Source organism: Leptonotus elevatus, chromosome 19 (genome assembly GCF_054856555.1).
Source record: "Leptonotus elevatus isolate MCC_2025b chromosome 19, RoL_Lele_1.0, whole genome shotgun sequence".
Taxonomy (NCBI): domain Eukaryota; kingdom Metazoa; phylum Chordata; class Actinopteri; order Syngnathiformes; family Syngnathidae; genus Leptonotus; species Leptonotus elevatus.
Genome location: NC_141257.1, coordinates 62,313 through 85,645, shown reverse-complemented (window position 1 = coordinate 85,645; position 23,333 = coordinate 62,313). Strand labels below are relative to the sequence as shown.

At 55.1% G+C, this 23,333-nt stretch overlaps 2 protein-coding genes across 4 annotated transcripts; both read left to right on the top strand.

Moving 5' to 3' along the window:
* The first annotated feature begins 81 nt into the window (after positions 1-81).
* On the top strand, positions 82-9,484 carry LOC147157270 (uncharacterized). The gene is made up of 20 exons (XM_086063189.1): positions 82-1,469; positions 1,647-1,790; positions 1,860-1,937; positions 2,000-2,070; positions 2,142-2,307; positions 2,383-2,489; positions 2,566-2,754; positions 2,833-2,887; positions 3,115-3,234; positions 3,302-3,405; positions 3,639-4,670; positions 4,735-4,783; positions 4,869-4,946; positions 5,577-5,770; positions 5,909-6,036; positions 6,122-6,987; positions 8,098-8,166; positions 8,241-8,513; positions 8,969-9,109; positions 9,189-9,484. The coding sequence occupies exons 1-20, from the start codon at positions 1,329-1,331 to the stop codon at positions 9,378-9,380; spliced, it is 4,197 nt and encodes a 1,398-aa protein (XP_085919315.1). The 5' UTR covers positions 82-1,328; the 3' UTR covers positions 9,381-9,484.
* LOC147157269 (semaphorin-6D-like) lies at positions 9,234-23,333 on the top strand. 3 transcript variants are annotated; one of them, XM_086063192.1, is made up of 23 exons: positions 12,153-12,545; positions 12,991-13,036; positions 15,319-15,471; positions 15,558-15,672; positions 15,733-15,790; positions 15,870-15,926; positions 16,005-16,106; positions 16,176-16,266; positions 16,336-16,458; positions 16,566-16,654; positions 16,727-16,816; positions 16,951-17,078; positions 17,149-17,280; positions 18,336-18,491; positions 18,739-18,912; positions 19,435-19,578; positions 19,659-19,736; positions 19,940-19,995; positions 20,073-20,129; positions 20,523-20,776; positions 20,839-20,961; positions 21,189-21,371; positions 21,450-23,333. In XM_086063192.1, exons 3-23 carry the CDS (start codon positions 15,357-15,359, stop codon positions 21,912-21,914), a joined length of 2,790 nt encoding a protein of 929 aa, XP_085919318.1. In that variant the 5' UTR covers positions 12,153-12,545; positions 12,991-13,036; positions 15,319-15,356; the 3' UTR covers positions 21,915-23,333. The 3 variants fall into 3 exon arrangements, with proteins under 3 accessions (XP_085919317.1, XP_085919318.1, XP_085919316.1); XM_086063191.1 differs by lacking the exon at positions 12,153-12,545 and adding an exon at positions 9,234-9,249 and having other exon boundaries at positions 21,189-23,333; XM_086063190.1 differs by having other exon boundaries at positions 21,189-23,333.

Sequence of the window (23,333 nt, the reverse complement as noted above, 5' to 3'; positions counted from 1 at the left end):
TATTGAATGTTACTTTTACGCAACTTCTGTGAAATACTTGATGAAAAAGTAGGACATCATCGTGTCATGAATTATAAACGACTACTAAATGATGTCGAAAGCAAAACTGCTATAGAAGCTCAGTCCATTGAACTATTTAAAGAGTTGTAAGTTCTACTAAAGCTGAATATCAAACGTGTTCATTTCTTCAGGTTATTGTGCGAAATATCAAATGACTTTATTGATGACTAAGAAATTGTCCCAAAAAATTGAGTTTATGTACAGCTCCAAAACGGATGGCACATTCCTTTGCATTCGAACAAAATGAACACATTGAATCAAAATGTACGCTTTATATTTTGGCAGTTCAAAAAAGAAACGACGTAAAGCAGGCACGCAAAGCGCTGTGAAGTCATTGTGAAGGCGTGGCTTAAAGCCGACGTGACCTTTTTGTATAAATAATTTAGTTGCGTACAACAATTGACACAAATGTTGAATATAATAATATAATCGGGAAGCAGTAGCCGTTAAAAGCAATTTTGTTTCCGGCCGTCTGGTCACTGGTTTATGTGACGTCATCATTCCGCGTCGTTACGTCAAGTAGGTTGAAAGGTCACGTTAGTTAAGTTACCCGCCTCATTCGAATAAGTTGACAACACAAAAGCAAGAAGAAAAAGAAGAAACATAAGCGACAACTCCGAGCGACACGTCGACAATTTGTTGTTGTTGTGGAGCTGAGTTTAGTGGCGCCTCCCCGCCTGCCTTCGTCGGGTAAAGACTCTTTTTCAACTTCCCGGTTAGCATGCTGCTGCTACGAAGCCGTTAGCTTGCCGCTGCAAACTTCTTCCAGCAAGGGGATTTCTTTGTTGCATTAAACGTGCTTATTCGTTGACTCTTTGCGTCCTTTTCAGTCTCATAAGTTTAACTTTGGACGGGTGGCGTGAAGGAAGGCGTGTACAGTCCGTCGCCACGTCAATTGAGCAGATTCTGAGATTGCCTTTCGCAATGGCGACCAGGTTGCAGACCCAAAACATCGAACAAATCACCATATAAGAGCAAATTCAAATGAAGAACTGTACACCAAATTGCACACCGTGAGCGATTGTGACGGTGAACTCAACTCACTTGAAAGCAAGCAACAGTAAACCGTGAACAATTGTTTGAAAACAAAAGTGATTATTCAAACACAAACGATGCCCATTTCCAGTGGAGAAAGTTGTTTTGTCATGTGAACGTTTTGAGACGTGATCAAGAAAGTCGTATCTCAAGCGAGCCAGCAGAATGTGCGCACGTTGGAAGAACACTACAGTGACGACACAACCGTAAACGCGTTTCAGCAGACAGCCACCATGGACTCGCAGCCGGCGATCGGCTGGCAGCGGGAGAGGGCGGAGCTCCGGCAGGAAGTGCGCCTGCTGCAGGAAGAGCTGGCCGAGAGTCGGGCCGAGAGGGAGGAGCTGGCGTCCAGGGCCAGGGCGCTGGATGAGAGGGTCAGGGCACTTCCTTGCTCGCTCGCTCGTTCTTCTTCTCCCGCTTCTTCTTCTTTCTCAAACTCTCTCTTTCTCCAATGCTTAATGGCTCTCGCTTTCACTCTCTTGCCCTAACTATCATCATCATCATCATCATCATCATCATCACTCACTCTCTGTATGCCTCTACCCCCCCAGCTGGAGCAGTCAGTGTCTCCCTCGCTCTCCCGCAGCCATCATGAGGAGGAAGAGGAGGAGCAGAGAGAGAGGAGGAGGCGCGACAGGGAGGCCAGGGAGAGGGAGGCCCGCCAGGCGCTGCTCGTGCACCGGCTGCAGAACAAGGTCAACAACGTGCACGTTTGTACACGCGTGTGCGTCGCTGCTAGCGCTGCTAACGCTGCTTCCGTGCAGGTGATGGAGTACAGGGAGCGATGTCAAAGTTTGGAGTTGCAAGTGAAGGCAGGACACAGTCAGCTGATCAACACGCAGGTGATTGCATCAAAGAAAAGGCCTTCATTTGACGCATGACAATTAGAAATGTTTTTTTGTAGATGAGTCTGAGGAGGGATACCTCCGAGTCGCTGGAGAGCGCCCTCATCAGCCTGGAGGAGGAACAGCAAAGGTGCGTGCGTGCGTGCGCGCGCGTGGTGTGCTCGGTCCGCTTCCACGTGCGCTCCTTTCACTCGTTTCCAGGGCATCGGACCTGACCCAGACCGCCTCCGTCCTGCGGCTGCAGCTCGGCCAATCGGAGCAGGACAACCGCGTCCTGGCGGAGCGCGCTCGCCACCTGACGTCCCGTTTGACCGGCGCCCTGGAGGAGGCGGAGCGTCGGGTGTCCCGTTGGCAAAGGGAGCGAGAGGTGCGGCCGGGCGGGCGAGCGGCACGCCCTCGCCGCGTTTGCCGTCTTGAGATGTCAATTTGTGTGTGCATGTAGTGCGTGTCAAGCGAGATGTCTCGGCATCAGGATCAGCTGTGGTGCGTGTGGCGCTGCGTCATGTCGCTCAGGCAACACTGCCGCGGCCTCAGAACCGCCGCCGACAGGTAGGCCTGCTTTCAGGGACGCTCACGTGTGTTTGCCGTGTCTGCGCGTCTTATGCCTTTGTGTGTGTGTTTGTAGGGATCTGTTGGAGATGAGGACGGAGCTGTCCCGCCTGTCCTTGTCCCTTCAGTCCAGCTGCGACTCCACCTCCTTGCACCTCATCAAAACGTCCCGGCTGCCGGCCCCGCCCACCGGCTCCCCGTCGGCCTGGTCCAGTCTGGGGACGTTGACGGCGGGCGAGCTGCTGGAGGCCCCGTCGGAGGACAGGTGAGCTTTCGTCCTTTCCGTGCGGGCGGCACGGCGGCGTAGTGTCGACCTCGTCGGACGGGCTCTTGTGTCTTTCAGGACGCGGGACGGCGAGGCCACGCCGGAGCTTGTGGCGCAGGCCGTCGGCAGGCTGGTGACTTGCAATTTGTCTTGTCGCTCTTTGACCTCGCAAACATTGTAAACAACTGCAAGACGTTTGTTGTTGTTGCATGAGGTCTTGTTGATTTTCTTCTGTTTGTTTGTGAGAAAACAAGAACAACAAACGTCGTGTTTCTGTTGTATGTGATGGATGACAAGTTGTTGTTGTTTTGTGTGTGCTTGGTCAACAACGACGTGCCATCTTGTTTTTGCGCGGGCCAGTGTCACGCGTTGAACGTGAGTGCGCCGTCGCAGTCGCTGCTCCGCCGGGACGTGTCCTCCTTGCTGGCAGTCCTCTCGCAGACGGAGAGCGCCCTGGAGTGGAGACAGCAGGAACTGCAGGTCTGTCTCACACGCGTGCCGGCGCCACAAACGCCGAATGAGCCGATGGCGCTGTTGTGTTTGTCAGAGGGCGGAGCTTAGCGTGCGGCGGCTGGACGAGGAGAAGGCCTCGCTGCAGGCACATGTGGAGCAACTGCAGGACGACCAGCGCGAGTCTCAGCAACTTGACAGGTTAGCGGCTGGCAATCCGTCTCCTTCCACTTGGTGTGCGCCCAACCCGAGCTTTTGGCAGGCGCGGGCAATACACACACACACACATACACACACCACCACACACACACTCACACATTTGCTTTTCATGACCTTCGTTTCCGCGGCGCTCTCGACACTTTTTGCCATTGGCGAGGGTTGACTGCTCCGCCGATGATGGCCGACAACATTTGATTGCTGTTTGATTGGCGCAGAAAGCGGGAGGCCGCGCCTGCGCCGCAGCAGCTGGAGGCGGAGCTTCGCGCCATGGAAGAGGAGCTACAGAGGGCAACAGCGGCACTGCAGAGCAAGGAAGAGGAGGTGCAAAGCAAGGAGGCGGGGCTGCACAAGAGGGAGGGGGAGGTGCAGAGGAAGGAGGAGGTGCTCCACCAAGGTGAGGAGAATCTGCAGAGTACAAAAGAGGAGCTGCATAATGCACAGCAGGAGCTACAGAAGAGAGGGGAGGAGGTGCATAAAGGAAAGGAAGTGCTACACAAAAAAGAGGAGGTGGTTCTAAGAAGGGAGCAGGAGGTGACGAAGAGGGAGGAGGATCTGCAGAAGAGAGAGCAAGAGATGCAAAAGGCGGAGGAGGAGGTGCTACACAAAAGAGAAAAGGAGGTGGTAAAAAGGGAGCAGGAGAAACAGGAGGTGCAGAAGAGGCAGGGGGAACTACAGACAAGGGAGGAGGAGGTGCGGAAGAGGCAGGTGGAGCTACAGGTGAGAGAGGAGGAGGTGCACAAGCGGCAGCAGGAGCTGCAGAAGAGAGAAGAGGAGGTGCAGACCAGACAAAAGGAGGTGCACAAGAGGCAGCAGGAGAAAGAAGAAGAAGTGCAGACCAGACAAAAGGAGGTGCAGACCAGAGAAAAGGAGGCGCAGAAGAGGCAGCAGGAGATGCAGAAGAGAGAAGAGGAGGTGCACAAAAGGAAACAGGAGCTACATGAGAGAGAAGAGGAGGTACAGACCAGACAAAAGGAGGTGCAGAAGCGAGAAGAGGAGGTGCACAAGAGGCAGCAGGAGAGAGAAGAGGTGCAGACCAGACAAAATGAGATGCAGACCACAAAAAAGGAGCTGCAGAAGAGAGAAGAGGAGGTGCAGACCAGACAAAAGCAGATGCAGAAGAGAGAAGAGGAGGTGCAGACCAGACAAAAGGAGGTGAAGAAGAGAGAAGAGGAGCTGCAGAGCAGAGAGCAAGAGGTGCAGAAGAGACAGCAGGAGCTCCAGAAGAGAGAGGAGGAGGTGCAGAAGAGGTATGAGGAGGTGCAGGAGTGGTGATTGTGTGTTGAGCGCTCACGTGACTCGAGTTTGTTGTAGTTTTGAGGCCGAGCTGCTGCAAAGGGAGGCCGTCATCCGAGACACGAAGGTGACCTCCTTCCTTCCCTCCTCCGTCCACCTCCTTCATTGTTGCCGTGTTATGTGCACGCGCGCTGACGCACGTTGTCCCGCAGGAGGCGCTGGAGAAAGAGGAGGTGGCCAGGGCCAGAGCGGAAGGAGAAGCGGCAGGCGTCCGAGACGCCCTCCTCAAGGTAGGCCCCCGCCCCGCGTCATTGAGCACAAGACAAGGACTTGCAAAATATCAGGGGTCAGGGGTCATTCGTCCGTGAAAGCCGTTCACGCACGCAGCCCGCCAATCCAGTCCAAATGTTTGTCACATAGAGCCAAAGCCGTTCATTCCCACGTTGAGACAAGGCGCCAACAAAACTCAAATTGGAGTCAAAAGGAGCCGCAAAACGCAAGGACATGATGATTTAGCCCGCCGACTGCCTGGGATAGGCTCCAGCAACCCCGCGACCCTTGTGAGGACAAGCGGTTAAGAAAATGGATGGATGGATGTCATCATTGGACATTTTTGTCCAGTCCGCGTCATTCATCGCTATGACGCGCACACTTCATTTGGGATTTGTTTGCTGCTCCATAAAAAGGCGTGTGGCGTCGTCAAGTGTTGGCAACATTACGAGCCGACTCGGGTTTCATGTTCTTCCTTCCAGAAAGGGAAAAGATTGCGCAAGCGGACTGGCCAACGCAGCCAAGCCGTCTTTGTGTGTGCAAGCGCTCCGTGGCGATGGCAGTCCAATGAAAAGCCAGTCCCCAAAATGGGCCCGAGCCGGACCATCTTATTGGCCCACGTTAATCGACCTTTTTCAAAACTCTTTTAGCGCTCCTCCCAGCATGCGGCGGTGCTGCAGGAGCTGAAGGAGGCGCAGGAGGAGCTGCGGCTGGCGGCCGAGGAGATGGCCCGGATCCAACGCGTGCACGAGGAGCAGCGCAGAGAGCGCGGCGGGCTGCAGGAGGCGCTGGACGCTCTGCGCGCACAACGGGAGCGACACCAGCAGGAGGCGCAGGAGCTCAGGTAAGGCCGCAATCCTGAACTGTGGCCAAAAAGCAGCCAAAAAATGTCACTCTCCCGTGGTCACTCCTTAACCCCGCCCCCGCCCCCACAATTGTGGTCTTCCTTTGTTCAACGCAATGCCGTGTGTGTCATCATCAGAAGCCGCTTGGCGTCCCTGCAGGAGCAGCTGGAAGAGCAGCACACGCAGATGTCGCACGCCAACGTGGAGCGTAGCCACCTCGGCGCCCACGTGCGCACGCTGCAGGAGGCCAAGGAGGCGCTCGACGGTGAGTGCCACGCTGCTTTGCTTTTTTTCTTGTCTTTCCCTCTCAAGCTCCCGCCCAGTCACCGTCCGTCTGTGTTCACCGCCAGGCGAGCTGCGATGTGTGCGGGAGGAGCTGCGCACGGTCACCTCCCACAAGGAGCAGCACCAGACGGAGAAGGAGCAGCTCGGGAAGGACTTGCGGACAAAAGACGCGGAGGTGGAGACTCTGAGCAGGCGCCTTGACGCACTACTGAAGGAGCGGGAGGAGCATGTGCAGCAACTCGGGCAGGAGTTGGGAGCAAAGAGGGAGGAGGTGGAGAACCTGAGGCGGCGCGTTGATGCACTACTGAAGGAAATGAAGGAGCGGGAGGAGGTGGTGTCCGAGGAGCAGAGAGCGCTGGAGGAGGACTCAAAGGGAAAGCAGGAACTGCGCCCTCGCATCACACAGCTGGAAAAGGAGAACCAGGAAGTGGAGGAGCGCAAGGAGGAGCAGGTGAGAGACGTCCGGGAGAAGGAGCAGCAGCTGCGGCAAGTTGCGGAACGCCTGAGGTTGTCCGAGCTGCGGCAGGAGGAGCAAACCAGGGAGCTTCGGGAAACCAAAGGAAAGCTGAAACAAAAGGAGGTCCGAGTGGAGGAGCTGGAGCTCCTGCTGGCAGAAATGCAGCAGAGGAGGGAGAAGGTTGTCAAGATCAGTGTGCTGACCAGGGTCAGGGAGGAGGACCTGAGAAGGACAGAAGAGGAGAAAGTACGCAAAGAACAGCAGAAGGCGGAGTCACGGGAGGAGGAGGAGGCGCGGCTGCTCCGAGTGGGCGCGGAGGAGGACAAACTGCCCGGGACTGAGGAGGAGGTGGGGGCTCTCAGGGAGGCTCTGAGGAGGGAGGAGAGGAGGCGAGTGGAGGTGCAAGAGGAGCTGAGAGCAGCGCAGTGCATGCTCCAGCAGATGGCGCTCGACGTCGCCGCCCTGCAGGAACAGGCACGCACGCACGCACATTTTACTTCACCGCATTTAAATTTTTCTGCAGCAAATCGGACATTTTGAGTGCAACAAAAAAAAAATCGTTAAATACAAACAAACCAATGAAATAACAATTGGCTCCATTCATTAGACTATGTTGAATCACAAAAAATGCTACATTCATGTAACAAATGAAAAATAATTAGACCAAAGTATTGCAATGAAAAAGGTCTGAAGTAATGCAACCAGCGGGGAAAAAAACATTAGACAAAATGACTTTGCATTAAAAAAAAAAATGTGTTTCTTTTTTGAACATAGAAACCAGCCACAGAATACTGAAATTCAAATAAAGATTTAAAAGTAAAGTATTTTAGTCATCATTAACTCATTTGCTCCCGACAACGTATAAATACGTTCTATTTTAAATGTTGTAAGTATCCCAAACATGTATTTATACGTAAAAAAAAAAATAATCAAGAAATGTTTGATCCTGGAGCTTCTGACATGAAGAGGTGGCTTAAAGCAATGCTAGTTATTACAAAAACGGCCAGCAGGTGGGAGCAGAGTAAGAGATCAGCCAGGGCCATGTTGCAAAAAGCTCTCCCCCACGCCTTTTTTTGGAAAAGTTTGGAAAATAATGATAAAACTTGGCTATATTCTAATGCTAATGGCTTCAAAATGGAAACGGATAGAAATATACGTTTTTTCCTGAGGAAAGAAGAGACTCGAATCTTTTCTTGGGGTCGGTTTTGCGTTTTTGTAGCAATAGAACACAATATTCTTTGCGGGCCTTGCAAAGTCAGTCCGAATCCAGTAAAACAGCCGAGAGCGAAGGGGGTTGCTTCAGTCAAATTGGCTGCCAGTCAATGAGTTAAGCAGCGTTTACATGTTCAAGAGGGAGTAGGAAGTAAGAAAATGTATGGATGTATGGAGTCCTTCCCCCTTACAAGAAAAAGGCACATTCTAAACAGTTGCGCTTACACGCACACGTGTCGCACGTGTCGCATTTGACATGCACGTAATAGACATCAGCACAAAGTCGTTGGAACACAGCATAAATCCTGCTCATTTTTCATGCGGTTGAAATGAAAGCTGCGCCGACGCCAACGCTGCTCCCTTTGTGTTCAGGTGAAGGCCAGGGAGGAGGAGGAGGCGCAGGAGGAGACGACCACAAGCGCGCTACAGAGACTCCTGCGGGTAGGACGGACCCGCTTTCCGTGGCAACGCTTTGCTTCCTTTGCCACCTGACGCCTCCTTGTGTTGTCGGCCAGGAGAGCCGCCAGGAGGGCCAGCGCCTGAGGAGGAGCAGCGCACTCCACAAGCCGCAGCGGCAGGAGGAGGAGGGCAGGATCGACCGTGACGGAGGAGTGGAAGCGGCGGAGGTGCAGGAGGAGGAGGAGGAGGGGGACGACGACGAGTCCGAGACTCTCCACGTGCTGGAGGAGGTCAGGAGCAAAAGGAGGTCCCAGGAGGAGCCGAGCAGCCCGGAGCGGGAGGTGCGGCCGCAGGAGCCGAGGCGGCGGCGCGGCCAAACGCCGGCTCGGGTGAGACGGACATTTGCAGGCGCTCTCAAGTCTTCCGCGCGAACGTCCGCCCGCACCTCCTTCAGGCCACAAACGCACGCCTCCTTCAGAGTGCTCGACAAAATGGCAACATTGAGCAAAATGAAGGAAGGCGCGGCGAAGTCCACATGCAAAATTGACACGCATTACGAGCGTGGAGGGAAAACAAAACATTGAGCGGCGATTCGCCAGGAAAAGATTTGAAAAGTGTCTGAAGGGGAGCGTGCGGCGGCGCCGACGTCTTGCGTCAACATTTGGCTTCAATTGCGGACAAGAACATTCACAAGTCATCACAAAAAGATCTGCGGGGAAATAAGAAAAACATTTGTTGTGCCTCAACGCTGACAAACGAAGACAACGTTTGACAACACTTGCCATGTGTTCGGGCTGGCAGGACCTGAAAGTGATTGGCGTCTTGCCTTGTGTGTCCGCGACAGGGCGAGGAGGCGTGGCGCTCGCAGGGGGGCGGAGCTAGACTGCTGCTGCTGCTGAGTCGCATGGCTCACCTGGAAATCAAACTGGAGCGCTCGCAGCACAAGAAAGTCAAGCTCAAGCTGGAGAGAGACGTGCTCAGACAGGTACGTGCGCTCGCGCCTGCGACCAATCCGGGGCGCAGGCTTCCTGGCAAATGAAGGATCGGTCTGGCGTCATCCTCAGGTGTCAGCAGACGGCCACCGGAGGGCGCCGTCCGTCCATCCTTCCCGAGGCAAAGACGTCGGTAAGCTCCATCGGGACCTCGGCCAATCGCTGGCCGCCGTCACGCTGCGTCCAATCGCCGCGTCCGTCCTGCGGGCCGAGACGCGGCGATTGGACCGCAGCCTGAGGGAGGAGGAGCTCCACCAATCGTGACTATCGGCATTTTTTCCCCTCACTGACATGATCTTTATTTGGGGACTGAAAGTTATTGATGGTTGGCATGTTAATCAATAAAATACTGATCGGTTTGTTTTGGGCTTACGTTGCAACATTTCTGCCTTCAAGCTTGCGTTGGGCTTTCCGACCTCTTTTACGCTTGGAAGACGAAATTCCAATTGACGATCGGCAGCTGCCGTCAAGTTCGCTTCCGGCCGCATCGGATCGAGACCGATTTTCCAAACTCACAATAATGGGAACAAAAGAAGGGAAAAAGGCGGAAACGATGAGAGAAAGGCGGGTGGCGGCCGTCTTCTCGTCGTTCCCAAATTGAAAAAAGACAAACGAGCGCGGCCTCTTGCCTCCGCAAATGTGGCTTGACTGGCAAAAGTTGATGAAAACGGGCGTCCAATCACAAGAAGAAGAAAAACGTTTGCCGTAAGAGCGAAGCCTGCCACTCGGTTTGACGTTTTCAATTTGGCTTTCAAATGAGGCTTCCCGAGCGCCCGCTCGCTCGCCCGCTCGCTCGCCCGCTCGCTCGCCAGCTCGCTCGCCCGCCCGCTCTGTGTTTGGATTCCAAATTGTGCTCGGCGAAGCGTTTCGTTTGAAAGGAGGTTGGGCTTTGAAATGGGCCCGTCAAGCCTCCAGCGGCAACGTTTGCCGTCACGCGCCCGAGGCAGGAAGCGTCCGCACGCCACATTCCTGCTCGGGCGGGAAACAAACGCCACCCGTTTGTTTTGCTTTTCGCAGCAAAGTGACGAAAGGGGGCGCGCTCGCAAGTCCCGCTTGTCCTCGGCTCGCAAGCGTCCCACGATGCAACGGGACCTTTCCAGAAAATGGCAGTTGCTGAAAATGCGGCAAAAATGGCCAATGACTGAAGGATTCCTTGGGACGGCTCGCTCGGCGTTTCTGCAAATGATTCACGTCCGCCGGTCGAGCGGCTGCTTGTTGAGACCGAAGCTCCCTTTTTTTTTGGAACTTGCATTTGATTGTCTTTTAAAAAACAAACAACAAAACATTTTAACAACACAGGTTTAGGGCGAGAAGCTTCAATTTTCGCTCATCAAGGAAGTCAAGCGGCACACAGGAAGTGGATTCCGCCTCACGATTTGTGTCGCGAGCCAGAGGAGGAGCACATTTCGTCATTCATGTCGCTTGGCGGCTTCCAAACTCTTTTCGCCTTTGAAAAACAAACAAGAAAGAAAACACCTTTTGGCTTTCTTACTTTGTGTTGCCGGGCAGATTTCGGGATCCCGGCGGTCATTTTCACCGGCCGCCTTTTGCAGATCAGCAGAGCAAGAAGAAAGGAAAAATAATAATCAATCCAGTCGGCCGGGAAATTTTGGCCACGTGACTCGCTACTGCTCCACTTGGAAATGTCATCAGGAAGTGACCCGGAAGTGGCCTAAAATCAACAGGAAGTCACCCGGGGGTGACTTGATTTCAACAGGGAGTGACCCGGAAGTGCCCTGATTTCAACCGGAAGTCACCTGATTTCAACAGGAAGTGACCCAGTAGTGACTTGATTTTAACAGGAAGTGACCCGGACGTGCCCTAATTTTAACAGGAAGTGCCCTGATTTTAACAGGAAGTGACCCGGACGTGACTTGATTTCAACCGGAAGTGGCGTGATGTCGCGCAAACACGTGATGCTCATGTTGGATTTCAAGCAGCAAATCTCACAAATTCCTCCCAGAATGCAAACTTGCAACATCATCATCATCTTGTCGAATGTTGTTGGTTGTCATATCAGTGCTAAAGATGAGGCTGTGACAGTGGAGCAGTGCGAGCATGACTCGATGTGACGGGTCGCAAGATGTTGCCATGGTAAGAGATGAGCGGTCGCCGGAAGAACAATTTTTGTTTTGCCAAAAGCCCGATATTGAAAAACCGGTGACGACACATCAGCTGTCAAACTTCACAAGCTCGTCTTCAAGGAAGCAAACGTTGATCGACGGCCAGACGGCTGTCCCAGAATGCTCCTCTGCTCTGGGGTGGGCGGGGCTTCCACGTGATGTCACCAAGCAGGAAGCAGCGGGTAACTTTATTCATTCAAACGCCAACATCCTATTCAAACTGAGCACACAAACCAGAACGGGGCTGTCGAAGACAAAACAAGAGACAAAGCAGCTGCTAACCGCTCGTTAGTCCTTTTTCTCCATCTCGCAATCCTAAATTGTCCCATTTTTTTGCCATTTTCCAAACAACATTTCTTTTGTTGCCGTTGGGCCGACCAATCACGTGCGAGCGAGCACTGCCCGCGAAAGGAAAGGTTGGACCACCCGAGCAACAGCAATCAATCAATCAACGTGATTTTGCCGCACATGCGTGACAACCCGAAGATGAAAATGAGGAAGAAGAGTGTCCTTTTTCTCCACCTGCCGGTTGCCGTAGCAACGAGGCTGCTGAGCAAAAGCTCAAGTGGCGTCAACGCGGTGACCACTTCCTGTCTGTTTCCATCCAGCAACGTGACCTTGGTTTGACCTGGCCGCTTGCTGAGCAACGCAAACAAAAGCAAACAAAAACCACCCCAATTTTGTGGGCAAGTACACGCGCGCGCACAAAGTGAGTTTGGAGGAAGGAGAAGGACGCAGAGGAAGTGGGATGAGATTCAAACTGAATTTGGGATGAGCAAATGCACGCCGCATCTTCCTGTGTGTCATTCAGGAAACCAGCAATCCCCCGGATTTTGGGGGGATTGCTGCTTTTGTTGCTTTCAGTTGTGCCTGATTTGCAGTCAAAAGTTGGGATGTGAATGAAATAAAAGACACAAATACTGGAAATGTGCGCGAACGTGTGCCGATTTCATTCATTTGAAAACAAAATCAACCAATCAATGCAAATTGGCTTGAAGGGAAAAGGCTCAGAGGGGGCGGAGTCAGGCTCGCGTCGCCGCCACCTCTGATTGGCCGTGCGTGTCGGGGGGCGTGGCCTGCGCCGGGCGGCCGAGTGAGGGGATTAGCAAGCTGTTCGCAAGCACCTTTTGTTTCCGACGCAAGCTCCACATTTTTGCCGGCTTTTTTGGCTTTGCTTGCCGCGACGTCCTTCCGTCCGCGCGCGCGCGCTCGCTCTCACGCACGTGCTCGTGGACTAGCAAGTGCCTTAATTGCAAGCAAGCGGAGCCGCCCGATGCTTTTCTGCGGGGGACGTGCACGCGCAGAGGTGAGTTGGCTCGACGTGCATGCTTGGAAAGCTGTCAATCACACGGGCAGCCACGCCCCCTCACCCTGAACGATGTTGGAGTGACTGCTGTGACGGCATGCCTACGTAATGACGTCATCGAGACAAACGGGGCTCCTGGAAATGGCGCCCAACGAGGTCACCAATTGCTAATGAGGTCAAAGGTTAACTGGTTAACGACCTTGAGGAGAGGCGGGGCAACACAAATGCGTGTCACGTGCGTGCTTGTCAGGTGACGTCATACCATTTGAAAGTGATCGAAGTGGTTGTGATATTTGATGCGGACTTGCTGCGACCAGGAAGTGCTCACAGTAAACACGCAAAGTCAGCAGGAAAGTGCATGTGTGCGCTCAAGGAAGGGGGCGGGGCTTATTTCATGTCATGTGATGATGTCACAGCAGTAACTGAACGTTTTGTTTCTGTCCAGATTTGACAAGCGCGCCGACTGCTCTTCTCTGCCGCCAGAGTGCTCGGTGAGTGCCATAAATGCGTGCGTGCGTGCGTGCGTGCGTGCGTGCGTGCGTGCGCATCATGATCAAGATGATGATAGTGATGAAGGCATGATTGATTAGCAGGAAGTCGTGTTTGCTGAAGAGGAAGTCCAAATAAAAGCTTGTCGTGGTTGTCGTGACAACAGGCTACTGCCTTTCTTTTTTGCCAAGCGGAAGGCAGCGGCGCTGACCGCCCCTTTTCTTTGCCGCTCCCATTGTCTTAGTTTGAGTTGGCGCTGACCGACCAATCAGATGCTGGGCAGGCTGTTGCCTAGCAACAGCACAGTGGCGCTTGCGTTTGGAAGGAAAACCCTGAGGATAGTCCCCACCCGTGTCCATCAGGCGCTCGTGGGAGGGGCCGGGGATGGGGGGGGGGTCAGAGGTCTGGCTCTCCTTTCCCACATGTGACGGCATCACAGGAACGCCTTCCAAACTGCACCGTTACATTTGGTGGCACCAACCGATTATCGAAAGTATCATGTTGGGGGGGGCAACGGGGGGGTTGTGTCCAAGTGTAGTGCTGTCTTAGTGCCGGACCGGCTTGGTCAGCCGCACCCTCGCCATGATGACTCGTCTGCCTTTTGGTTCAAATCCCCTCAATTGGGAGCCCCTCCCCCAATTTGCTGACCTCCCCCAGGTGGCCATTTATTTTCTCATTTGTGACGAGTGCTGCCGCCTTTCATCCTCTTTGCTCTCTCTTCCTTCCTTCCTTCCTTCCTTCCTTCCTTCCTTCCTTCTCTTTCTTGTTTTATTTCTTCCTTTTTTCAACCCTTGCTCGTTTGCATCCTTGCGTCCTCCTTTTTGCCGGCACGTGTGTCTGTTGTCGTGTCGTCCTTGTTGGCGATTGTGTGCGCGCGTGCGAAGATTTAAGCCCCTCGAATGTCTCGCGCACGCTGAGCCATTAATTAGCTTAAGTGCCTCCTTCCCGCCTTTGTTTTTCTTCGTCTTCAATTCCTTCCTTCTTTGCTGGCTTGCTGCGGTCGGTCATGGTGAACTTTGCCGGCACGTCATCCTGACGCAAGTCCGAGCGAGGGGCGTCAACGATCCCCCTCGCTCGGTTGGCCACGCTTGCTAACGCTCGCCCGCGTCGCTCCTTGCGCAATCTCCGCGGCCGGCGCCGGCCGAGGGTCCGGAAGGTTCTCCGTATGTGGCCCGATGACGGATACTTGAGTTTTCCGCTTGCTGCTCGCTCTTGGCCCGTGGGGGCGGAGCTTACCTTTGCATTGTGGGTAACGTGAGCGCAACACATGACGAAGATTCCGGATGCTGCCAAACCATCCGAAGTTCCTCAAATGCCCCCCCCCCCCCCCCCCAAAAAAAAACCTGCGCTGAGTTATCATGGGGAAGCTCCTTTGGGTCGGCGGCCATATTGTCTCACGTCAAGTCACAACGTCCGTGCCGTTTATTTGCACTTGAACTTGATGATGTCATCATAGCCCGTCATTGAAAATCTCTTGAAAACCTTTGGCCAAATGGAGACTGCATGCCGAGGGATGTTCCATACAACTTTTTTTTCACACCGATACCAGTACAGATACTCCCAATAATAACCCTAACCCATACTCACAATGTCAATTTTCTATTGTTTGGATTTCTGATTTCTAGTTCCTGATCATAAAACGTCCAGAACAGTCGCGAGAGCGAGGCTGGTATCGCCACCGATACGATACCTCGTATCCATACTCGATAGCGTTTGTAGCCTCGACCCCCCTCCCTCAACCACGCCCCCCCGCTTGGTTGAAACGTTGTCGTCGCGTTTGACCTCAAGCCAGACAGGGATTAGCGCGCAGGTCGTGCGTGCGTCCATGTGGTGGGGGGAGGGGCCCTTTGGGGGTCCGTCCCGCTGTGCCGTCACATCTTCGCTAATCGGATCCCGTCGGGCTTTTTCAGGTTTAGACCTAACCTCGCCGTCTCATCCCCGCTCCGCCTTTGCCGCTAAATCCCGCCGCGCACAGCGGGGCTCGCCGACCAAAAACGTTGGCCGCTCGCGCGCCCGTGCTGAAAAAGCAGGTCAAAGGTCAGCGGGTGCATCATGCCGCCCGAGTGAGCGCGGGCAGATGGCCCAGCTCGTGCTAACGAGCCGCTAATGCAGCGGATGAGCTTCCCGAGATTAACGACGGCGAAGGGAAGAAGTTGCCACTGCCGGCAACAGGAGACGGCAGCTCGTAAATTAAAAAAACGGCCAAAAAACGCAGCAAACCAGGAGGAAGCGGCGGGGGGGGAAAATGAGGATGATGCCCAAGCCGTTTCTTCTTTTAACTCAGCCGACGGCCACCATGGCACGCTGACCCCGCCCCCCACCATGGCCGATGGGTCGCAGGCGAGGCCGCCGCTGCCGCCGCTGCTCCTGCTGACTTCCTGTTTCCTGTGTGCCTCGTCGTTCCCGCGAGACCTGCAAGCCATCAGCGTGCTGGATGGTGAGCCGGGGGGGGGGGGGGGGGGGTGTCCCTGCGCTTTTTTTCTGGGTTCAACATGTGCATGCGTGCGTCGTGTCGTCCGTCAGATCCTGGTGACTTCCCGGCGTTCACGAGTCCGCCGCGGGACAACCGCACGCTGCCGCCGGATCTCCGCTTCCAGAAGATGACGCGCGTCAACCGCATGCTCTTCATCACGGCCAGGTACGCACACACTCGCGCACGCTCGCACGCGCACACGCTCACGTGCGCTCCGTGTGCCAGGGATCACGTGTTTGCGGTCAACCTGACGACGGCGGCGGAGGCTTTCGTACCGCAGATGGTGAGTTTGCTCAGGTGACGCTAACATTTGGGGACCGCCCCCGCACGGCAAGCGCAAGTGATGTCAGTTCCTGTTGCAGACGCTGACGTGGCGTTCTCTGGACGTGAGCAAGTGCGCCGTGCGAGGGATGGACGGCGTGAGTTGAAGCGCTTCTCCGGCTCACGTGCCAGCTAGCGTTAGCCGCATGCTAACGCCACCTTTCCTGTTTCGTCAGGACGAGTGTTACAACTACATCAAAGTTTTGGTGCCTCGCGACGACGAGACGTTGTTCGTGTGCGGGACCAACGCCTTCAACCCGGCGTGCCGCATCTACAAGGTGGAGCCGCACCGTCACCTTGACGCTCCGCCTGTGACCTGGCGGTGACCTTTTGCTTTTGCGCGGCAGACGAGCACGTTGGAGCAGGTGGGCTCGGACCTGCCGGGTCAGGCGCGCTGCCCCTTCCAGTCGGGCCAGTCCAGCGCGGGAACCTTCGCCGGTAACGTCCGTCCGCCCGCCACCTTGCGCGGCCGCCCGTCCCGACCGTGACCTCTGACCCTTGCGCCAGGCGGAGCCTTCTACTCGGCCACCGTGACCGACTTCCTGGCCAGCGACGCCGTCATCTACCGCAGCCTCGGAGACGGCCGAGCCGTCCTCCGGACCGTCAAGTACGACTCCAAGTGGCTGCGAGGTGCGTCGCCGCGTCGGCAGCGCGCCGACGTGACGTGGAATGACGTGCTTGCGTGACGTCAACACGTGAGCACATGAGCAAAACACGCCGTCGTCATATTTCCGCAGAACCTCGTTTCCTGCACGCCGTGGACTACGGCAGCTTCGTCTACTTTTTCCTGAGCGAGATGGCGTCCGAGTACACCGCCTTGGGGAAGGTACGTACCCTCGCCGGCCGGCCGGCTGGCGTGCTTGATGACCGCTCGCTGCGTTGGTCCGTGTGTGGGCAGGTTGTCTTTTCTCGGGTGGCCCGAGTCTGCAAGAACGACGACGGCGGCTCGCCAAGAGTTCTGGACAAGCACTGGACCTCCTTCCTGAAGGTCAGACCGCCAGGACCTTGATGATTTCACGCGCACGCACGCACACACGCACACTAGGAAGTGCCGATTGGATCGAGATGGGGGAGGGGCAAGTTGACAATTTGCTAACGAGGACGTTTGCGCCGCCTGCGCAGGCTCGTCTCAACTGTTCCCTTCCCGGAGATTCGCTCTTCTACTTTGACGTCCTCCAATCGCTGAGCGGCGTCGTGCAGATCAACGGACGTCCCGCCGTGCTGGCCGTCTTCACCACGCAAGCCAACAGGTCGGTGCGCAGCTCGCCGGCCACAACAGGAAGTCAGCCGAGTCTGACTGAGCACGCGTGTGCGTGACAGCATTCCCGGCTCGGCGGTGTGCGCCTTCTACATGGACGAGGTGGACAAAGCGTTTGGCGGCAAGTTCAAGGGACAGCGCGCCGGCGACTCGGCGTGGACGGCCGTGCCCGACGACGCCGTGCCTGCGCCGCGGTGGGTCACAACACGCGCACGCACAAAAATCAAGTGGCAACAAAAATGTCAATCTTTGAAAAGAAAAAACAGCAGCAAGCAAATGTTGCTTTTCGTCAATCGGGACGATTTCCTTCTTGGGACAAAACGTTTGGCCTCGAATCCAAACAAAAGTGCAAAGTTGCAACATCGGCTGCCAAAGATGAAGCTTGCTTGCAAAACAAGCACAAGTGCGTCAACCAATCGTCTATTTTGCCGCGAGCAGCCGCGCCGGCGCCAAAGTAGGCGTGAAGTCGCTTCAGTCAATTAGGAACGCTTCCTCAGGTGTGTTGGTGGAGAGGAACGTGCTGGATAGAGGCTCTCCGGGACCGGACTTGGGCACCCCTGCTGTACTACACGCTAAGCGGGAACCTTTGTTGAGAAAGCCCGAAAGGTCATGTGGCCGGTTCGCCTGGAGGTTAAAGGTCGCTGCCTCCAATTGCGCTGTGGCTGCTTCCATTCCTGTCAATTCGTCGCGCTTTCGCTGTGGACGTGCGAGTACCACAAAGTAGACTTTCAAGTATACTTAATCGTGTACTCAAATATACTTGAAAGGATACTTATTAATATACTTTAGAATAGACTTAAGTATACTTTTAGGTGGAGTAAAATGTCCCAATTAGGTCGACTGGAAAAATAAACGTAGCTACACTTAAGTATATTCTCTGTGATGTACTTAAAGTATTCGACCTTTTGCTCGGACATTTCATTGACCAGGGAATTGATTGATTGACTCCTTCCCATCAAAAGTGGGCAATTTCCGACCGAGTCGCCGTCGATCGTCATCACAGCGAGCGCCAGCGAGCTTGTCGAATTGACGCGCGCATGCTAACCGCTAAGCTAAGTGCCGGCGAGCCAAACGTGCACTTGTGCGTTGTTCGCATTCGCTTGTCAAAGTGCGGAAGCCATCGGGACCGGCAGCGGGCCGAAGATTTCCTCGGTTCAAAGGTCATGTTGTACACTCATCATCATCATCATCATCATCATCATCATCATCATCATCATCATCATCATCGTCCTCCCGATCTGTACGGCAGGCCCGGCTTGTGCGCGGGCGACGGCCCGGCCGGCGACTTCAAATCTTCCGCGGATTTCCCCGACGGGACGCTGGCGTTCATCAAATCTTTCCCGCTGATGGACGGCGCCGTGCCCGCCGTCAACCGGCGGCCATTTTACACCAGGACCGCCAGCAGGTAGGACACGATGGCCGACGACAAGACTTTGCACGGCAAAGGTCGAGCCCAGCTTTTATTTGGGCTTCCTCTTACGCACACGTTTGCATCTGACGCACACGTGCACGTGAGCGCGCCCGCCACATGCAAACGTGCACAGGCAGACACGCCTTAACGTGATTGTGCTTCGTCCCTCCCCTTCACCCGCGGCAGCCAATCAGAGCCTGCGGCCATCGGCTTGTTTTAACCGGCGCGTGTCCGTGCGCAGGTCCAGGCTGACGCAGATGGCGGCCGACGTGTGGGCGGGTCCACACAAGGACCGCACGGTGCTGTTCTTGGGCTCGGAGGACGGGCGGGTGTCCAAGGTTCTGGTCGACACGCTTGCCGACAGCACGTTTGGCTCCAAACTCCTGGAGGACATCAACGTCTACGACCCACACAAGTAAGATAACCTCGCACCTTTGAAGGGAATGCAAACGTTGTGGGTCGCTTCCAGCGGCGGCGGGCACGGGTTCCTTTTGGTGGCACATCCGGACAAAAAAGGAAAGGAAAAGCTTTTACTTTTTCTTTTTTTTTACCATAGCGTCTTGCAAAGTCACTCAAAGTGGAATCAGTTGACCTTTGTGTTGACCTTTGTGTCCTTCCTGGCTCGCCAATTTGCGTCTCAGGGCCGATTCAGAGCCAAACCCGACCTGGACTGAAGCCAAACACTTTTGACTCCCGCTAAACAAAGAAGCGGTTTGTGATTGTTGAGGACGCCGTAACCCGAGAAAGAGGATGACCCTCGCCCGGGGTCGTTTGATGTGCTTTTTACACACGGTGACAAAGTGACCTTAACTCCGCCCACTTGAGTTGACAACTCGTCAGTAATCATCGCGCGCTGTTGTAGCGTTTGACGTGTTAGCATGAAGCTAACGTGAAGTCAAGTGCTGACTGCTGAAGTGTGGATGTCAAACGTCTCCAGGTGTGACGCGGGCGTCCCGGAGGAGGACCGCAGGATTTTGGCTCTGGAGCTGGACAAGGAGCACCACGCCCTGTTTGTGGCCTTCAGCAGCTGCCTGGTGCGCGTGCCACTGAGCCGCTGCGGACGGCACGGCGCCTGCAAGAGGTGGAGCCGTTGAAAACCGCCGGCGTGCGTGCAAGCGTTGCCGATCACGTTGTCTCACTGCCTCCCGCCCTCCCGCCCAGGTCGTGCCTGGCCTCTCGTGACCCCTACTGCATCTGGCTGCGCACGGGAACTTGCGCCGACATGGCGCCTGGCTTCAAGTACGTCTTGACTCCAAGGCTGCTCAGGTCTGGTCCTCCTGAGCCTCTTTCCCTCCTCCGACACACCTGATTCATAGCGTGAGGATGCAGATCGTTCAGTCTGGCCAAAAGTGTCTGGTGGGCTCTGGAGGGCCCGACTAGGGCACCCCTGCTGCATCTTCGAATAGCGGCGTGCATGTTTGACTGCGTGGTCTTGTCGGCAGGGCGGGCTTTGAACAAGACGTGGAGGGAGACCACTCCAACATGGCCGCCTGTCACGGTGAGACGCGGCGCCCGCCACCTGATGTTAGCGCGTACGTGTTAGCACGTCTCCTTTTGTTTGGTTTTGTCTTGCAGCCGACATCTCGGCGACCTCTCGTAACCGGGACGTGCCCCCCGCCGACTCGGCTTACGGTAAGCCCCGCCTCCTGCTGCTGCGCGTGTCACGAACAGCGCTGCCGCTGGACCGGAACGCAAGATTGGCGTGAGAAAAAGCTGCGAGACCTTCGGCCACGTGTCCGTCGCAGAAAGATGGCGGCCGAAGGTGTCAGCATCCTGTTGGGCGCGGCGCCACCTATGGAAAATAATTGGACTCGTCTCAAAGGAAATTAACATTGATCATGTGATGCAACTTTTGCAATTTACTCAAACGGATGTGCTAACCGTTAGCATGTAAGCGTTAGCATGTAAGCGTTAGCATGTAAGCGTTAGCATGTAAGTTGTTGTCTGTCCATTTCAAGTGTGAAGAAAAGTGTGCCGCGTCCACGCGTGTGTTTGAAGGTGTGCGTGCGCTTGTGCGTGTTTCAGGCGTGCGTGACGCCGCCGCCGCCGCCGATGACTCCTCGCCGTCTCACGTGCACTACACTCTGCTGATCGCTTGCATGCTGCTGGCCTTTTCGCTGGGCGCCGCCTTGTCGGGCCTGCTGGTGTCGCGTTGCGGCGGCGGGCCGGACGCACGACGGAAAGTCGAGTTGTCCAAAGACCCGGAGGCCTCGCTGCCGCACGCCTTGTCCCTGCACTCGCTCGCCAGGATGGGCGGACTCCCGGACGCCGCGCCCAAGGTGAGTCGCAAGCCAATCAGGAGGCGAGGAACGGACGAGCCGCTGACCTTTGTCTCCCCCAGGAGGACAAAAGCGGCAATTGGCAGTGCCCCAAGACGTACGTGTCCTTCATCCCCGGCGGCCCGCCGGCGGCGGCGGCGGCCCATCCGCTGACCGCGCGACGACTTCCTGCGGCCGAGCCTCTAGTCAGTCCTTTTCATGTTTGACCTTTTGACCTCATTTCAAAAGAATCATCCATGATCGGAAGCGCTTTTCCTCACGAGGTCGCGGGCATGCGTGCCGGAGCTCGTCCCAGCCGTCTTCGGCCACGCCCTCAACCGCAACGAGGACAAGCGCTCTCCAGAATGGAAGCTTGATGTTGAATCGTGCATTTCAAAAAGTTGACCGACTCAACACTTGTCCTTGCCGGCAGGCGGCCGGCGAGTTGCCGGCAATTCCCACGCCAAACCCCAGCCCGGAATTCCCTCGGCCGGCAGACGAGGCCGCCCCCTTGGCGGCGATGACCACGACCAAGTGTGTGACTCCGCCCCCTCGTCTCGGCGACGGCGTGGCTGACGTGTCGGCGTTGGACGAGCTCCTGAGGCACATCCAGCAGGTCAGCGCGCAGGGTGACGGCGGCATCAGGGTCCTGACGGCCAGCCCTGGAGACCATCATCATCTTCATCTTCATCAGAGCGGCAAGATGCGGGCCCGCGGCCATCACCGTGGCAACCAGCAGCCGGGCGACGAAACGCAAGCGCTAAATGCTAACAGCGCTATCTTGCGACCAGCCGCCATCGCGGAGGCGCCCGTTTGGCCCCGGGGCCCCGCCCTCATCAAGATGGGCGGCGGCCTGCCACGCCACCACAGTTTCAACCAGCGGGGTGCGCCGCCACGCCAACATTTCCTGGCCAGAATGAACACCAACAGCAGCAGCAACGGACTGCCGGCACGCCGACTGCGGGTGGCGGCGGCGGCGGCGGGGACCTGCCTGACGCGCCAGCACAGTTACAGCGAAGGCGTGCATGTGCAGCGTGCTAACGTGGCTAGCGCTAGCGCCGTGCGCCGCGCCGTCTCGCTCAAGCCCAAAGTGCCACCCAAACCTTTGTTCCTGCCCAACGTCTCTGCGTCGTCGGCGTTAGGACGCTCCGGGTGCTGAAGGCTCGGCGTGTCCTCGCAAACTCATTGCGGCCGCTCGCAACGCCGGTAAAAGAAGCTACGGTAACGTCGCTAACGCCATTGCATCATCAGAGCAGACTCCACGCATGCCGTGGCATCGCGTGAGTGTCGTAGCCCCGCCCACTTTTCTACCATATTGGTATGTGAAATCCGAGAGGGCAGCAATAAGACAACACGTATCAGAATGCAAAGTTCATTGACTTGAACCGTTGACCCAAATAATGCAAACGTTTGTAAAGTAAAAAATGTTTTTTACCTTTTTTTTACGTGACAACCATGAAAAGCAAAACAAACGATGCCACTTTGTATTTGAGACTTGACTTCTGCGATCCTAAAAAGGAAACTGAAGAAAGCTGAATGTGACCTCTGACCTCAGCTTGTTGTTTGAAGCAGCTGCGGCGCCCCCAGTGGCCATGACGGCATCAACACGTAGCATTGCGCTTATTTATAAGCTCAACGGTTCATATTTCTATAATCAGTAACGATAACGCTGACAGTGGGAATGTCTTTTTTTAGTCTTCTCATTTCTTTTTACGATTTAACGTGATTTTATTTCGTGTGACTCGCACATTCATCAAGACAAATCAATGGGTTAAACCAGGGGTAGGCAAGTTGGGTCCGAGAGATTTGATGTCTCCCTCCTCCAACGCAGCTGAGAGGCTCCTGCAGAATGTAACGATGAGCTGACGATTTGAAACACCTGCTTTGGAGGCAGGAGACACGGAACACACGCAGGACTGCGGCTCTCTCGGACCCAACTTGCCCACCCCTGGGATAAACGCCGTTGAGGCGCAGCTGGTTGAAAATCAACCAGCTCGGTACAAGATGGATTCTCGGCACGTTCATGGCGGGGATTGACATTGTTGGTTCCATTTTGGTGTGTGTGCTTACAACAGGACACAGAAATGCGCTTTCTTTGAGTGGACTCATTTGCAAAGTCACTTCCTGATAGCGTCCTTTGAATGCGGTCCTGTCAGATGTCGTCGTCCGGCAAAAACTGGCATGACGACGATTTGTGTGGATTTTCTATCGAGAGCAGCTTGCTTACAGTCGTACACTTGTGTGCTGATTGATTTCTTTTTTGCAGGCTCTTGACGCCATCAAACGTTGATTTTTGTTTGGGCTTTGGGGTCCATTTTCGTAAGGAAGTGAAAATGTTCTCCAGACATCAGCAGCCGCTTGTCTGAACCCCGCCGGGATTGCTTCCGAGATTTGACAGTTCTACGCACTTCACGCTTTTTATGCTGGCGGCAACACAATGATTAACATTAATTTATGAGAAATTGTCATCAGAATTAAGGGATTACAGCCTTTGAGACAAAGAATTGAAGACAAGACCTTTTGCAGACGGCACCTCCATATTTTGAAAGATGGTGAATAAAAACTTTTCTAAAGCGTC

Coding starts and splice junctions, on each gene's coding strand:
- LOC147157270 (XM_086063189.1), top strand. CDS start 1,329: ATGGACTCGCAGCCGGCGATCGGCTGGCAGCGGGAGAGGGCGGAGCTC. Junction 2,755..2,832: donor GAGGCCCCGTCGGAGGACAG/GTGAGCTTTCGT, acceptor TGTGTCTTTCAG/GACGCGGGACGGCGAGGCCA. Junction 8,514..8,968: donor GCGGCCAAACGCCGGCTCGG/GTGAGACGGACA, acceptor TGTCCGCGACAG/GGCGAGGAGGCGTGGCGCTC.
- LOC147157269 (XM_086063191.1), top strand. CDS start 15,357: ATGGCCGATGGGTCGCAGGCGAGGCCGCCGCTGCCGCCGCTGCTCCTG. Junction 15,927..16,004: donor CCGTGCGAGGGATGGACGGC/GTGAGTTGAAGC, acceptor CTGTTTCGTCAG/GACGAGTGTTACAACTACAT. Junction 19,579..19,658: donor CGGCACGGCGCCTGCAAGAG/GTGGAGCCGTTG, acceptor CCTCCCGCCCAG/GTCGTGCCTGGCCTCTCGTG.